The sequence below is a fragment of the Hyperolius riggenbachi genome, chromosome 4 (genome assembly GCF_040937935.1).
Source record: "Hyperolius riggenbachi isolate aHypRig1 chromosome 4, aHypRig1.pri, whole genome shotgun sequence".
Lineage (NCBI taxonomy): Eukaryota > Metazoa > Chordata > Amphibia > Anura > Hyperoliidae > Hyperolius > Hyperolius riggenbachi.
This window is the reverse complement of record NC_090649.1, coordinates 175372205-175389089: the sequence shown is the minus strand read 5'-3', so window position 1 is coordinate 175389089 and position 16885 is coordinate 175372205. Positions and strand designations below refer to the sequence as shown.

General features: G+C 43.6%; 2 protein-coding genes across 5 annotated transcripts in view; both read left to right on the top strand.

Moving 5' to 3' along the window:
* RPL22L1 (ribosomal protein L22 like 1) overlaps positions 1 to 16885 on the top strand; it is a 460839-nt gene that overhangs the window by 330855 nt on the left and 113099 nt on the right. The window lies entirely within an intron of this gene.
* The window catches only part of SLC7A14 (solute carrier family 7 member 14), a 137055-nt gene that overhangs the window by 118582 nt on the left and 1588 nt on the right, over positions 1 to 16885 (top strand). For all 4 annotated transcript variants that reach the window (XM_068281006.1, XM_068281008.1, XM_068281009.1 and 1 more), the window contains 3 exons: positions 2127 to 2273; positions 4987 to 5195; positions 5283 to 6160. In XM_068281006.1, coding sequence (XP_068137107.1) covers positions 2127 to 2273; positions 4987 to 5195; positions 5283 to 6160 — 1234 coding nt within the window. The remainder of the gene's footprint in view (positions 1 to 2126; positions 2274 to 4986; positions 5196 to 5282; positions 6161 to 16885) is intronic.

Genomic DNA, 16885 nt, shown 5'->3' with positions numbered 1-16885 from the left:
TCTTGAGTGTTGTTGCCGTCTGTCCTGCACAGGAGTTACCGCATGGAACATGGTGTATATAGCTACAGATGGAAGAAGTAATGCTCATGGCAGCCAGTTGTGGCTCTGACTCTGTGAGGTAGCATCTGGCTGAATGATTGCATAAAAATGTGAGGCAAATAAAGCATTTTTTTAACACAATCCCTTCATTTCCGGGGGAAAATAGAAAATGGACAAATTAAATAACTGGAAATAAAATGTACATTTCTAATACTTGGTTGAAAACCCTTTGCTGGCAATGACAGCCTGAAGTCTTGAACTCATCAGCAGATGCTGGTTTCCTCCTGTAAAGAATAGCGGAGATGCCGCTGCATGGGCAAGCGGCATGGAGGCCATCTCCGCGTTCCAACCGGCGGCTTCTGCCGCGCAACTACATGTTGCTGGTTCGCCTGGTCCTTCTAGTGCACACAGATTAAGAGCTGCACGCGCCAGGCGACAGGACCTTTATGCAAGTAGAAAGGTAGTCAGCTGATCAAGCCGATCAGCTGACTCCAGTTATGCTCCGGATTGGCTGAGTGACTGGGGCGGCGCTGTGGAGCGCTCTGGGTATTTATAGGACTTGCCTGTCAGTTGCAAGTTGTCTGCTGTTGCGAATGCTTACGTGTGAGCGCTCAGACCCTAGTCAGATCTTACAGTGTGTTAGAACCAGCCGGAGCTGGGAATTCACACTTAGTCAGATTCCGTTGATAGCTTTAACTACTATTATATTGCTATTGTACATCTGTTAGTCTAGTTCCCAGGTGTTGAAACCAAGGACTTCACACCTAGACTAGGATATTGCTATATTACTACTGTTTATCTATTATGATCTCTTGCTCTCCTGACTACTCTCTTGCTTACTGATTCGGTACTTCTGCCTATCTGATTACTGTTGCCGACTCTGCCTGTACCTAGATACCGAATCAGTCTTCCGCCTCTGTACTGTATCTGCTCGTTCGTTGTTGACCTTGCTTGTCCGACCTTTCTATCCTCACTAGTGGGTCTTACCACTAGTGAGGGAAATCTTAAGGGCTGTCACCTAACCCTTAGGTGATCAGTCTTGCTGTACTGTCTGTGACACTTGTTCCTCAGGTGTCTGTTAGCTGCAAATAGTGTCTGTTGATCACCTGCTCCTCAGGAGATCATCTTGCAGCACAGTCAGTGGTCCCTGCTCCTCAGGGGTCCACTGGCTGCAGTACAGTCTGATTCCCTGCGCCTCAGGGAATCCTTGGCTGTAGTACAGTCATAATCACTCATTCCACCTGTGACCTCACTTGCAGCACAGTCAGTGGTCCCTGGTCCTCAGGAGTCCACTGGCTGCAGTACTATCTGAATTCCCTGCTCCTCAGGGAATTCTTGGCTGCAGTATAGTCTGCATTCCCTGCTCCTCAGGGGATCCTAGGCTATTGCTTAGTCTTGATCACCTGCCCCTCAGGGATCATACTCTCTAACACGTCAGTGGTCCCTGCTTCTCAGGCGTCCACTGGCTGCAGTGCAGTCTGAATCCCCTGCCCCTCAGGGGATCCTTGGCTGCAATATTGTCTGTATCTCCCGCTCCTCGGGAGATAACTTCTCTTATTACTGTTGCACCAAACACAATACCACATTAGGTGTCCTGTGTCTAGCTATACTCGTATTATTGGTGATACTGCAGATCACCTATAATCAGAAAAATCTGTGTTGCTGACACCAATCGTTACACCTCCTTTGTAATGCTCTGCCAGGCCTTTACTGCCACGGCATTCAGTTGCTGTTTGTTTGTGGGCCTCTCTGTCCAAAGTTTAGTCTTCAACAGGTGAAATACATACTCAATAGGGTTAAGATCAGGTGACTGACTCGGCCATTCAAGAATGTTCCACTTCTTTGCTTTGATAAACTTTTGGGTTATTTTGACTGTATGATAATAAATATCATTTGTCCTGTGTAAAAAAAGGAAAAGGACTGTACACATAAGAATCCGCTGCTGTTCCACTGCTAACCAAAACATTTTTCCAGTGTTCAGGATATTAGCACCCCCCCCCCCCATTAGTCTTGTTGATAATGTGATGCTAGATCTTCTGATAACAGAGATGACTTGTGCTGATAATTGGCATTCTATTGACTTGCAGGTTCTGAAAGGTGCAGCTACATGTTTTTACGCATTCATTGGCTTTGACATCATTGCCACCACAGGAGAGGAAGCAAAGAGCCCTAATACCTCTATTCCATATGCTATCACAGCTTCCCTGGTCACCTGCCTGACAGCGTATGTCTCTGTAAGTATTGCACAGCACTTCACTTACCCTCCACTAATATTACTCCATGTTATGCAACTAACTCATATACAAAGGAATGTAGATTGCGTGCATCTTTAAAATGTGAGCGATTAGTGTTATTAAGAGGAGTACATTTTTAACAGAGGAGCAGTAATGAAGAAAAGACTTTATGGTATGAATTCATGCATGATATTTGCTATATGAAGAAGCACATTGTTTTGCAAAGCATTTTGTGACTAATGAGAAATGTATTTCGAAATGTTGCATTACAAGCAGTCCTGGTGCAGAATTCATTGTCCAGATCATAAGATTAAGAGGTTAGTTCTTCAGTATGCATTGTACTCAAAACATAAATCGTAAATATATGATCAGGAGGAGTTTCAATTCCCCTTGAAGGGGCAATGCAAACTAACAAACTGGTAGAAAGGCGCACCCCCCCCCCCCCTCAAAATAAAAAAAAATAATGATTAAAAACAGCTTAAGGGGAATCCGAGGTGAGAGTGATGTGGAGGCTGCCATATTTATTTCCTAGTAAACAATAGAGATGTGCGGAACGGTTCCTGAACCGTTCGCCGGCGAACATCTCTGAATCCCTGGGGAGTTTACTACTTCCGAGTCGCTCTGACCCGGAGTAGTACGCCTGCGCTGCCCGGCGGAGCACTTCCTACATCGCGCTCCTGTTGCCAGGCACTTTCTGCACATGTGCGTGACGTCGTGAACGACGTCACGCTCATGCGCAGAGAGTGCCCGGCAACTGGAGCACGATCTAGGACGCGCTCCGCCGTGCAGCGCAGGCGTACTACTCCGGGTCAGAGCGACCCGGAAGTAGTAAACCCCCCACAGATGTTCGCCCGGCGAACCGTTCGCCACATCACTGGTAAATAATGCCAGTTGCCTGGCGGTCCTGTTGATCTTCTAGCGTATGTAGTGTCTGCATCAAAACGCTGGAACAAGCATATGGCTAATCAAGTAAAATCAGCTGAGTCAGAGTACCTCAAATGCATATGCTTTTCCAGGGTCTATGGTTAAAAGTATTAGAGACACAGGATAAGGAGGACTGCCAGGCAACTGGTATTGTTTAAAAGGAAATAAATATGGCAGCCTCCATATCGCTCTCACCTTGGGTTCCCTTTAAAAGGTGAGATGAATTTACCTCAAGAATGAGTGCCAGTTCAACAAGCAGGTAATTTATTAAGACAACCAAAATTGACCATTTTTGTGTGTTAAAGGGAAGCTGTGGATAATCCAGAGGCTTCCTCCGCCTCTCTCCACCCCACTGTCCCAGTGCTGGGACCCCCTGAGCCTCCTTGGCACGGGCTTGTTGACAGGAGCACAACTTTCCCGTACAGACACAAGATAGATACGCCTGCCAAGTAGCATGGGCTCTGCTTTTTCTCCCAAGCAGTGGCTACTGCTCAGGCGCCCTGCGCAGTGCGACCACGCTTGTTCACTTAGGGGATAGCAACTGCTAACTTCCAGAGGGTCCCAGCGTCCAGCAGTGCTTTCAATGAGGTAAGTATCTGACTTTTATGTTTGTAAAAGTCACAGGTTTGATTTATTAAACTACTTGCTTGTTGAACTGATACTCTCATTCTTGAGGTAAATTCATCTTGCACTTTAAACAGTTTTGAATCATTTTATTTTGGGGGGCTGAATCCCTCACAGTTTTTATTCAGTAGCATATCAGAGAAGCCACTGTTTGCAACACAAGTTTCCTGGGCTGTATGCTATAGTCTTCTCAGATAGTTGTATTACAGCCTGAACAGCATAATAATGCTGAGGCAAACAATGCCCTTTCCACAGGTTTGCTGTAGGGAGACTCACACACCTTAACTAATTGTTTCCTGGAGCAGTTGTTAGTGATCATTTGGGCAGCAGTTTAGGAATGAGCACAGTAATGACAAGGTGTATGAGTCTTGGCTGAGCAGCTTATGTTCTATGGAGAGAGGATAGAATGGCAAGTAGCGTTCTGCAGTGAGCACTAAGACAGAATGCGCCTCATTCACAAGACTGCGGTAAACTTACTGTGCACAGTCAGGGAGCAAACAACAATTTTACCCTTACTAACGTCGGGTGGCGCCACATGTTAATCCTTTAGCGCTGCGGGTATTACCACAGTAACGTTACCTTGGTAATGTTACCATATCGATGCTGGCAGTAACGCTTGCTGTGCTAAAAGGTTATTGGGGGGAGGGGGAGTAATAATAAAATTGACATGCGTTCACTGCACATGGCAACTTTACTGCAGTGTTGTGCATCAGGCCCCATATCACTAGCCGCCAGGCAAAAACTTCCTGGCTGCTGAAGGAGAGGCCAACACTCTCAGGGGGCATCTGTACAAACTTAAATCTTAGGGCAGAAATCATATCAGCCAAGGAAAATTTAAAGTGTGCCCTGAGCTCTACAGTATCATTAGAGGGGTTATCAAAAATACTGGGGGCCGATTTATTACAACCCGTACAAGGACCATAGAAGTAAAACTTGTCATAAAGCCCATATCAAGGGTTTTGATTGGTCGATCTGAGCCACAATTCTAGTTTTTCTGCAATATTCCTGCCGAAACCACCTGCTTTGGGAAAAAAACTTCTATTTGTCTATTTGTTTCTGTTTTTCTGTTAGCTGTTTTGCAATGAAGAATCAAAAATGCTTTAAAATATTATAAATATATGTTTTTGTTTAATTGTCTTAATTATATGGTTATTTGTCTTTTTAGGTAAGTGTTATATTAACGTTAGTGGTTCCATATCATATGATTGATTCAGAATCACCACTGATGGAGATGTTTGTAGCCCATGGATTTTATACTGCTAAATTTATTGTGGCTATTGGGTCTGTAGCGGGTCTCACAGTCAGCTTGTTTGGCTCGCTATTTCCAATGCCCAGAGTTATCTATGCCATGTCTGGTGATGGCTTACTCTTCAGGTTAGTACAGTATTTGCATAGAGTGAAAACTGTTTATGATATAATTTTACAATGAAGTATCCTGAATTTTTATTTTTGTCTTTGCAGGTTTTTGTCCCATGTTAGCTCTTATACAGAGACTCCTGTAGTAGCTTGTATTGTCTCTGGGTTTCTTGCTGCCCTTCTTTCTCTGTTGGTCAGTCTTCGGGATCTGATAGAAATGATGTCTATTGGAACTCTCTTAGCATATACCCTTGTCTCTGTTTGTGTACTACTATTACGTTACCAGCCTGAGAGTGACATTGATGGCTTTGTTAAGTTTCTTTCTGAAGAGCACACCAAAAAGAAAGAAGGTGTCCTTGCAGACTGCGAGAAGGAAGCCTGTTCTCCCATGAGTGATGGGGAAGAGTTCACTGGGCCTGCCACCAATACATGCGGAGCAAAAAATTTGCCCTCCCTAGGAGACAATGAAATGCTGATTGGTAAATCTGACAAGGCCAGCTACAATATGAACCATCCAAACTATGGAACAGTGGACATGACATCTGGTATTGAAGCAGATGGTTCTGAAAATATCTACCTTTTCAAGCTGAAAAAGTTTATAGGGCCGAGATATTACACAATGAGGATACGTCTTGGTCTACCTGGAAAAATGGACAGGCCAACTGTTACTACAGGCCGAACAGTCACAATCTGTGTCTTACTACTTTTTGTCTTGTTATTTATCTTCTGCTCTTTCATTATATTTGGTTCTGATTATGTCTATGACCAAGTATGGTGGGCTGTCCTCTTAGTCGTTATGATGGTGCTACTAATCCTCGCCTTGGTTTTTGTTATCCTTCAGCAACCAGAGAACCCAAAGAAGCTGCCTTACATGGCACCATGTGTCCCCTTTGTTCCAGCGTTTGCAATGATGGTCAATATCTATCTTATGCTCAAACTGTCCGCTATAACATGGATACGATTTGCTGTCTGGTGTTTTGTTGGTAAGTGAATACTTCAAAATTCCCTTGTGTTGTTCTGTCCTAGTAAATTTCTGTATATTTCTTAGTGGGATTTTCAAAGTCAACAGTTATCCAACCGATGTTGCTGAAACTTTATTCAAAAAACATTTGATCAGCAAGAGTCTGGAGCTGGTTTTGCTTGGACAGTAAATGGTTATACAGTGGACTGTAAATGGTTATAAAGATGTACAGTATAAGTGATTATTATTATATTTAGTATTTATGTAGTGCTGACATCTTCCACACCTCTTTGCAGAGTGTATAATCTTGTTACTAACTGTCCCTCAGAGGGTCTCACAATCTAATCCCTACCATGGTCAAACATCCATGATAGTCTAGGTCCAAATTAGGGAAAAGCAAACTAACTTCTCTGTATGTTTTTTGGGGATGTGGAAGGAAACCAGAGTACCCAGAGAAAACCCACACAGTCACAGGAAAACATAGGGCCCTATTCTATTCCTTAACTTGACAGCATTAAGTGCTGGTAAGTCCTAAAATCAGGTAACAAAATCATCACCTGATCCACTTCAAGTTAGCATCCATCAGGGTGTTAAAAAAAAAACTTGCTTGTGTGAGTTTATTGCCCAGTTGGTTCTTAACACTATCTTATTCCATTCTTATGCTGCCGGAAAGCGATGCTTTCCGTTGCTCTGTGCTGGACCAGCTAGGACTACTCTCTCTGCTCTCTGCTTCTTTTTCTAATAGAGTGGATCCCAAACACTAGATCCCAGACAAAAGCAGCTTCACAGCTCCACCTGGGGCTCCCCATTGGTTCACTAGGTGGACCAATAAGAATCATTCATCTGACAATCATCCTTGAAGCAGAATTATTATTATTATTTATTGTATTTATAAAGTGCCAACATATAAATACATTGTAAACAATGGGTGACAGATAGAGAGGTAGCAATTGGTTATACAACATAGCACTGTAAGGATTCCTCCTGTTGCGTGTTCTGCCCATTGCGGTGGAGCCGCAAACGGACAGTTCTGGCTTGTCAGTCTGCATTCGGTTGTGCATTCGCAATGAGTCACATTGTCATTTGCAATTGCTCTGCAGTTCTGGGCAGCTCAGAATACTGTCATCATTCCATCAATGGCTTACTACAGCTGAGCTGCAGCCAGATAGCCCTGGATTTCCTGCATGCATGTTGTTACATAGTAATGTTTGCATTTGTTATCATAGTCTTTCAGCTAGCAAATGGTAACCAAGCCAGCTCAGGATTGAATGATTACCATTCAGCTGTGTGGAGATTTGCATGCTTGCATCCATTGGCTGATGCCATCATAAAAGTCTGCCTCCCCTTTTAGACCTCGCCCGTCATAGTTTCATCTTTGTCTAAGCTGTTACGGGGTCCTTTGATACTGTGAAATATAGTCCTTGTCTTGTTACTTTCTAGTTCAGTTATCTTGTGGAGCTACAATTATATATTTCCCACAGGGACATATATACGTACTCCTTCTAGTGCAGAGAATTTGTATTGTTTGTATTGCCTAGTTAGTTCGCTGTATTGCTCCAGTCCAGATCTAGCTAGTCTCCTTGCTTATGTTATATATTGGTTCATCGCCAATATATACATATTCTAGTTAGCGTTTGTTATTTTCCTTGTATTCGTGTTACAGTGATATATCAGTGCCGCTTATATATACGTACTCGAACTGTTGATATCCTGTTTTCAGCTAGTCAGTTTTTAGCATGTTTCGGTAGGTTGCGCTTAGCATGATCACCCGTGCTTAGCTAGCCTAGTCCTGCCCTTGCGAGGTAGCCATTGCTGCGGTTGCTATTGGTTACCTCACTCTTGTCTTTGTGAATGCTTGCTGTCACTGAGGCAGTGACTAGATTAGCAAGCATTCATTCTGTCAGCCTCTGTTCTCCTAGTCCTGTCCTTGCGAGGTAGCTATTGCTGCGGTTGCTATTGGCAACCTCACTCCAGTCTGTCTTGTATCTGTCTGAATGTTTGCTATCGCAAGAGCAGTGCAACATCGCACTGTGCTGCCATTGCATCTTATCAGAAGCCCAGAGCTGCAGTTGCTCTGAGCAGCCTGTGTAGCCTCTTCCATTATCCAGCTCTTAGCCTTGTTGTGCTGGGTGGTCAGAAAGTATGACCCACCAGCATTACAAGCACAAGGTTATACATGCAATCAGGGTATAAAAAGCGTTTTACCGAGACCCAGCAAATCAAGTCCGAGTTAGTCCATGAGAAGGGTATCATTGCTGGGGTAGCAAGAGTAAGAAAGACACACTAAGGTGTGGGGGGCGGAGGACCCTGCCAAAGGAATACAATCTAAAGGGTGGGGGAGGGACACATAAGGTAGGCCTGTGGAAAAGGTGCTTGACTGAGAGAGTTAGAGTGTGGTAGATGGGTGGTGGGCCATTTTGAAGAAATGTGTTGTAATGGGCTTGCTTGAAAGTGTTGAAGGAAGAAGCGAGTCTGATGTGGAGTGGAAGGGAACATAGGGCGGGGCAGCTCTTGCGAAGTCTTGTAGGCGTGCATGGGAGTGAGAAATGCATGGGGAGGTTAGGCGGAGATCATTTGAGGACTGAAGGGGGCGGGCCGGTATATATCTGTTGAATCAAAGAATTATTCAAGTTTGAATGTTATTTTGATTAAATCCATGTTGATACTTGAAAATGTTGTTACTAGAATCCTGGAATAGTTTGCCTCTTGTTTCCTTGTTACCCAAAGACAAGAGGGGAGGGCAACATTAGGGGAGAATTTGAATAGTAAAGAGTCATTAAGTTTATGATTGGTCACATATGGAGTAATTAGGGATCATGTATCCTACCTTATCATTTGCTTCTTTACATCTTCCAATAGCAGTTGTGTGATTCTCTGACTGCAATCATTTCTTAATTGCATGAAAACCTGTCACCGACAGTCTTTTTTTTATCACATCACCATCATCTGTGACATCTACCAAAATTAGCTTTAACAGCTGGCATGGCTAATTAACATCTGTAATAAAATTAAATATTTTATATTATTCAAATGTTTAATCTATCCAAGTGGCACATATAAGGCAAGAAAGCACCAGAAACCAGCATGCAGCTAATCTTGTCAGATCTGGCAATATTGTCAGAAACATCTGATCTGCATATGCTTGTTCAGGGTCTATGGCTAAAAGTATTAGAGGCAGAGAATCAGCAGGACTGCCAGACAACTGGTATTGCTTAAAAAGTAATACGTATGGCAGCCTCCATATATCTCTCACCTCGGGTCCACTTTAAACAAATGAAACCTTATTCCTTACTTTGGGCTGATCTTTTAAATATCTTTCCGCCTTGTACTACATGAACCAGAGCAATCCTAATGCAGGAAAAGGTGTTTTTGCTACAAGTACGTTTTCCACGTTCATTTCTGGTCCACAGGTGTAGAAAAGAATGAAATCTGCAGTTCTGTGCTATCAGCATTATCTGCAGAAAGACCTGCAGCTGTGCATGATGAAATACAAATATTCTATCAGCTATAATGTAAAAAGTCATCTCCCCTTTATTCCATGGAATCTTATATTTTATGTGTGCTTAGATGGCTAAGTACTCATCATACAGGGTTCACCAAATTCGATAGCTGGAATTTTAGTTGTGCTTACGTAAGCCAGATCTCACCAGGACTCAGGCCTCATTAAATTTGAATGAGAAGAACCTTGCTCATGTACCATCTGGCACTGCGAGACCTGAGGCTTTTCAGCACATCAAGAGATTTCGCTGCCCACCGTCATGCATATTTTATTTCGGAAGCTGTCGGTGATAAAATAATTTAGCATCAAAATCAACATATAATCCTGTCGGTGTGGCCAAATATCATGAAGGCTGTTTGTCATAAGCAGACGCCATATGTGAGCCTAGACAAAAACACACTAATGTAGAATGAGAGAAAACAAGAGAAGGGAAATGAGACACGGAAGGATTGTGCAAGTTAATAAGCCCTTGTACTTTCACAGTTCATCGTCTGGATACCATCCAGAGCCTCATTCATTTAACATGCATGCAGTAACCAGACACTCGAGGAATGTGCTCTCATGTGACAGCACCGGACAAGCCAGGGATCAGAGTACTTGTAATGAATGTGGCTTTGCTATGTCATACCTGTGACCCATTCTAATGTCTGACTGGTAGGAAAAACAATGAAGATTGACACATTCACTAGGGAACAAAACATCCAGCTTTGCACATAAAAATGTAACATGCTTATTTTCAGGCATAGTCTAAACATAGGGAGGGTGGAGTATTTGAACGATCTAGTATTTGGCTGTGGGCGGCTAGAAAATACTGAGTGGAAAAGGCTTTCATATTGACAAAATCTCCACAGATCCCAAATCCAGTAGCAGAGATTATGCAACTACCTCTTTCAGTGCCAGGGATTATGCAACCTCCTCATTCAGTACCAAGGAAGGACTATGCAACCGCCTTCTTAAAAAGAAACCGTAACCAAGAATTGAACTTCATCCAAATCAGTAGCTGATACCCCCTTTTCTATGAGAAATCTATTCCTTTTCACAAACGGATCATCAGGCAGTCTGTATGGCTGATATTGTAGTGAAACCCTACCCACAGTGTGATGTCAGGACCATGGTTCTGATATCACACTATGGGAGCCTTGTTGCATTGTGGGAAATAAAAGCTGTTTACAGCCATTTCGAACTGCCAAAAAAGCAAGCAGCATCTCCTTCCACTGACATCACCTGCCAGCAGTAAAATGTTGCCATGTGATAAATGTCAGATTGTAAATCAGGGAGAGGAAAGATTTTACAATGGGCAAACACTGACTAAATCATTTACACATAATTATTGTAAAAATGAAGCACTTTTTTATTACATTATTTTCACTGGAGTTCCTCTTTAAGTACCGTGGATTATGTAGCTGTTCTTTTTTTTTTACCTCAGTGTGTAGCTGTGTACTGTTTGTTGCTTACAGATGCAAACCTGTTGTATAAAAGTTGATATGCAAATAATGAGTGAAGCCACTAGGACTAATAAAACTAATTCAAGTGACAAGTTCAAGAGCTGTTGGAGATGTGGGAGCACACCTGTTCTGAAACCCAATTGGCTGTTATCTTGCAGGCTTAGATTGGTTTATAGGAGGTCGAGACATAGGAACACATGACCATTTACTGTGTTGAGTTAGAGGAACAAAAATTGATAGTCTAGAGGTAGAATAGTTTAGAGTCACGAGGAGTAGAGGACCCTGCCTAATCGAGTTTACAATGTAAGAGTAGGTTCTACTGCCATTCACAACTATGATGTGGCTACAGCATTACTCTTTCATTTAGCCTTTCAGCATATTGATTCCTAATTATAACTTGGAGAGCCTTAACCAACCTATTCAGCAAGATGAAGGCCAAATGTAATCATCTGGTTCCTTCCAAACTTGTGCCAATCAGTTCCAGTATCCAACTGTTATCATTGAACTTTTTTTTGGCCAGCTGAAAGGCGTGATCTTCAAATATTCATCATTATGTCATTGACTTTTTGTCTTTGAACCTTGCAAGATAATTTGGGATCATCAATCCCTCATAGTTATTTCCCTGAGGAGACTTCTACATTCCATTTACTTACTACTTCACAAAGTGCTATAGAGAAAAGAGTCTCAGTGGTGTCCAGTATTCTTACAAAGAAGAAGGAGCTTCTTATCAGCATCTTAAGAGTTTATGATGAAGTTAAAGGACAACTACTTTTGGCCCGCCTAAATGAGACTAAAGTATTACCGGTATTAAGAGGGGGATGTACTTCAGTCAGCATTATAATTATTATTAAATGCCCACTATTGCAAAAAATTGCAAAATTAAAAAAAAAACTGTATACACATACATCTAAGATGTACATTTGTTCTAGAGGGGTAGAGGAGTGTTGGATCCAGAATTATTTTGTACAGTGTGGACACAGCGCCACATCGTTTGAAACGTGTGTATGTTGGCATGGGCTGCATAATATGTTGGCGCTTTATAAATACAATAGAAATGGCTTGAACTTACGATTTTAGGTTTGCCAACCTCGAACGTGAACTTCTGCTAATGTTTGGGTTGCGCAAACCGCAATAGACTTCAATGAGGATGCGAACTACAAACATTTATGCTGGCCACAAAAGTGATGGAAAAGATGTTTCAAGGCGTCTAACACCTGGAGGGGGGCATGGTGGAGTGGGATACACGCCAAAAGTCCCGGGGGAAAAATCCAGATTTGACGCACAGCAGGGTTTTAAAGAGAGTCTGAAGTGAGAATAAAACTCGCTTCAGCTCTTATATTCAGCAGGGGCATGTGTGCCCCTGCTAAAACGCCGCTATCCCGCGGCTGAACGGGGGTCCCTTACCTCCCAAATCCCCTCCGTGGTGCCCAGGGATCTCTTCCTGGTGAGGCAGGGCTAATGGCTGCCGCCCTGCCCTCACACGCGTCTGTCAGCGCGTATCTCCGCCTCTCCCCCGCCCCTCTCAGTCTTCCTTCACTGAGAGGGGTGGTGGAGAGGTGGCGATGCGCCGCTAAAAGACGTGCTGTGAGGCAGGGCTGCAGCCGTTAGCCCTGGCTCCAGCAGCAGCAAAATCTACGACCAAGTTGGTCGTAGATTTTGCTAGGGGGGATTTGGGGGGTAAGGGACCCCCGTTCAGCCGCGGGATAGCGGCGTTTTAGCAGGGGCACACATGCCACTGCTATATATAAGCTCTGAAGCGATTTAAGAGTCTCTTTAAGGGCAGAAATCACATTGCATGCTAAATTGGAGGCCTAAAGTGCTTTAAAACATCTTGCATGTGTATACATCAATCAGGTAGTGTAATTAGTGTACTGCTTCACACTGACACACCAAACTCACTGTGTAATGCACTGCAAACAGCTGTTTGTGTAGTGAGGGCTGTGCTGGAGTAGTGCTCACCATGGCAAGAGTGCAGGCCATGGCAGTTTTCAAGCCTATATGGTCGCCGGGCTGTGGTAGCTCAATGATAGAACAACAGTGACTGTCCAGCTGATCGAATTTGGTCTGTCCACAATGAAGCAGCGACCTTGGGTGTGCCCTCCTGACACATTCATATAGCCGCCGGTCATTGCTTCATTGTGATATGCAAGCCCCTTCACCACAGCAAGGTAACGATCACAAAGGGGAATTAGCACATGTACATGCCTTTTGTTTTGTTGTTGCAGCTGCAGTGCAGCCAGAAAAATTAGGCAGGCATGTACACGCACCAGAAAAATTATTATAGCAGCCGCTGCTAGCAGCGGCCTTAAAAATCCTGCAGGCAGAGATGTTGTGTGGGGACTGGGGACCGACTTAGTCTTGAGGCAGGTAATCACACGGCGTGCAGGCAGAGATGCTGTGTGTGGGGACTGACTTAGTCTTTGGGCAGGCCTGACCGCGCTTTGCAGACCACGTGGTCAGATGGACCCTTGACCCAACGCTGTGTTCCAGAGATGACACCACTTGCCTTTTTAACATCACGGTTCAGTTTGGGTATCACCTTTTTTGAGAAATAATTGCGGCCTGGTATCTTCCACTGTGGTTGTGTGGTTTTGCTTTTGTGTGCTGCTTTTCCTCAGGTGGTCATCCCATTGCAGTTTGTGCTTTGTCATCATGTGCCTTCGTAAGGAAGTTGTCCCTATGTGGGTCTTGGTCTTTCCATGGCTCAATTTTTGTGGCAGAGAGTACAGATGGCATTGCTCTCATCTGAGGCAGACACACAAAAAATTTCCACATTGCTGAGCCCTGGGGTGATGGTACTTTGGTGGTGGGGTCCGACTGAGTGTTAAGTGGGGTGCCAGAATAAGAGCAGGAGGAGGAAGATATGTCACACTTCCGTGCAGAAGCTGAGGAAGATGAGGTGTTCTGTGTTAAATAGTCAACTATGTTCTGACAATCTTGGGGGTTGATGGCACGCGCCTTCTGAACACTGTACTTTGGTCCAGGGCCGCATGAAATCACGACAGCACAACCTCAAACAGACCTTTGTGGCCTGCCTCTGCCTGTTTTGCCCATATTGGGGGGGATGAACTGAAAGGTATGCACTGACTTGACTAATACAATGTGCAGTCACACAGGTGCAGTGAACAGGTATGCAGTGACTGGTATATAACACTGCGTGCTTCTGTCACGCAGGTGCAGTAAACATGAACAGGTATGCAGTGATTGGTATTACAAATGTGCAGCTGTCACACACACAGGTACCGTGAACAGGTGCAGTGACTAGTATATAACACTGCTTGCTTCTGTCAAGCAGGAGCAGCAAACATGAACAGGTATGCAGTGATTGGTATTACAAATGTGCAGCAGTCACACACGTGCAGTGAAAAGGTAGGCACTGAATGTGCTGAGCCTGGCAGTGGCACAGTAGGAATTAGCAAGGGGCCAAGGGCCAGATGTGACTGACTGGCAGGGCTGTATATGCAAGTGTCAGTGGGACACACACACACAAAAAAATAGATCACAAGAACAACATTAGCTCTCAAAAGAGCTGTTGAGGGGTGCTTTTTAGCAATAAGTATCTGCAAGGAACAAGCTAACAATCCTAACAAGAGCCTAACTAAGCTTTCCCTATGTCTCTGCAGCAACTCTTCCTTCTCTAATTACTGCAGCCACATGAGTGAGGGAAATAGCCGACGCTGCCTGCCTTTTATAAGGGGGGGGGGGGGGGCTCCAGGAGGGAGTGTAGCCTGATTGGCTACCATGTGTCTGCTGACTGTTATGTAGAGGGTCAAAGTTGAGCCTAATGATGTAGTATAGGGGGCAGGTCGCACTCGCATATAGTTCGCGGTTCACCCCGAATGTGAACCACCGAAGTTTGCGTGTTCGGGTTCGAATGCGAACCGTTCGGGCCATCTCTAACAATAAATAAATAATAAATAAAATAAAATATGTGTTACTTTTGTTTTTTACAATGACCGCAGACATCTCATTGATGCCGGCGATCATTGACATGGGCACTAAGATCAATGAATTGTAGCTGCGTTCCTAATCACTGATCTCCCTACTAACAGGCGGCAATGAGACCGTGCTCAGGAGAGCTCGCACCGGGGAGTGTGCACAGTGGCAATCAAATATGTAAGTCCCTCGGACTTCAGATGAAGTCCTGTAGGGTGTAGATATACTGCAGGTTGTGCAGCAACTAGTTAATCCAGGATTGAACATCATCCCAATCAGTAGCTGATACACCCTAACGGCTGTTTACAACTGTCAGGCAAGCCAAATCTCTCTCTGTGGAATGTTCATTTACTGATAGTTCTACACAGAGAGTTCACCTGGCAGGACTAAAGATGTTGTCACATACATTTCAGAATGTGAATCAGTGAGAGGAAAGATTTTACAATGGGCAAACACTGACTAGATAATTGATAAATGAAAATTGTAAAACATTAAGCAATTTTATTCATTACATTATTTTCACTAACGTTCCTCTTTAGTATATATACATTCCACACTGAAATGATAAACATGTCCACTTCAATACCAAAAAAAGGTGTCTCTTGTGTATGATAACTGCATGGATGTGCATAAAGCAGTGCAAATAAATACTTTAATATGTAGTTGTATACTGTATGTTCACCAATTTTATGTGGAGGGGATCGGACATGCAGTGTGGACGCCCTCAGTGGTGCATTTTGATGCACATCTCGAGCCCCTCCAAATGGAGTTTGTGTTCAAGTGACTCAATTAGCCCCTACAGATTGTAACGTACATCCTATTTTGTATAGTAAGAGGACTTTGGTTTTCAAATTTTCCCTGAAGGGGTGAGGATAGTCACTTTTTTTCAATTTTAGTCATTAATCAGAAAAAGCCATTCTGCAGGCAAATGAGCAGTAAGGGCATGTTAAGAAGGAGGGGAGTATCGTGGTCATGGGCACAGACAACACAGAAACAAGGCCCCCAAATCTTTGTAGTGCAGCGAGCGAGGCAGAGCGTGTGGTGTTGGTGGGAAAAAGGATATCAGATCAAATCTCTACCAAGCTGTGGGCCCATAAGCATTTTGCTTTTTATCCTGAGGTTTCCCCTAGGTGATATTTTCATATCTTGTCATAAAATGCCCTTTAAACCACCACCAAACAAGAAAATACTCAAAATAATTTTGATAGTACCTTTTCACCAAATTTTACTTACTTTTTCAATTGTAAAATTTTTAAAAGTTATTTTAAAAAGAATAAGAAATGATCTCCTAGGAGATCACTCAGGAGAAAAAGTGAATTGCATATGGGCCCTGGTCTAATATCTATAGAGTTGGGCCGAACCTCCGATTTTAGGTTCGCGAACCGGGTTCGCGAACTTTCGCGGAAGGTTCGGTTCGCGTTAAAGTTCGCAAACCGCAATAGACTTCAATGGGGATGCGAACTTTGAAAAAAAAAAAATTATGCTGGCCACAAAAGTGATGGAAAAGATGTTTCAAGGGGTCTAACACCTGGATGGGGGCATGGCAGAGTGGGATACACGCCAAAAGTCCCCGGGAAAAATCTGGATTTGACGCAAAGCAGCGTTTTAAGGGCAGAAATCACATTCAATGCTAAATGACAGGCCTAAAGTGCTTTAAAACATCTTGCATGTGTATACATCAATTAGGTAGTGTAATTAAGGTACTGCTTCACACTGACACACCAAACTGTTCACTGAACAGAACAGGTATGCAGTGGCGGGTTCACTGAACAGAACAGGTATGCAGTGGCGGGTTCACTGAACAGAACAGGTATGCAGTGGTAGGTTCACAGAACAGGTATGCAGTGGTGGGTTCACTGAACAGGTA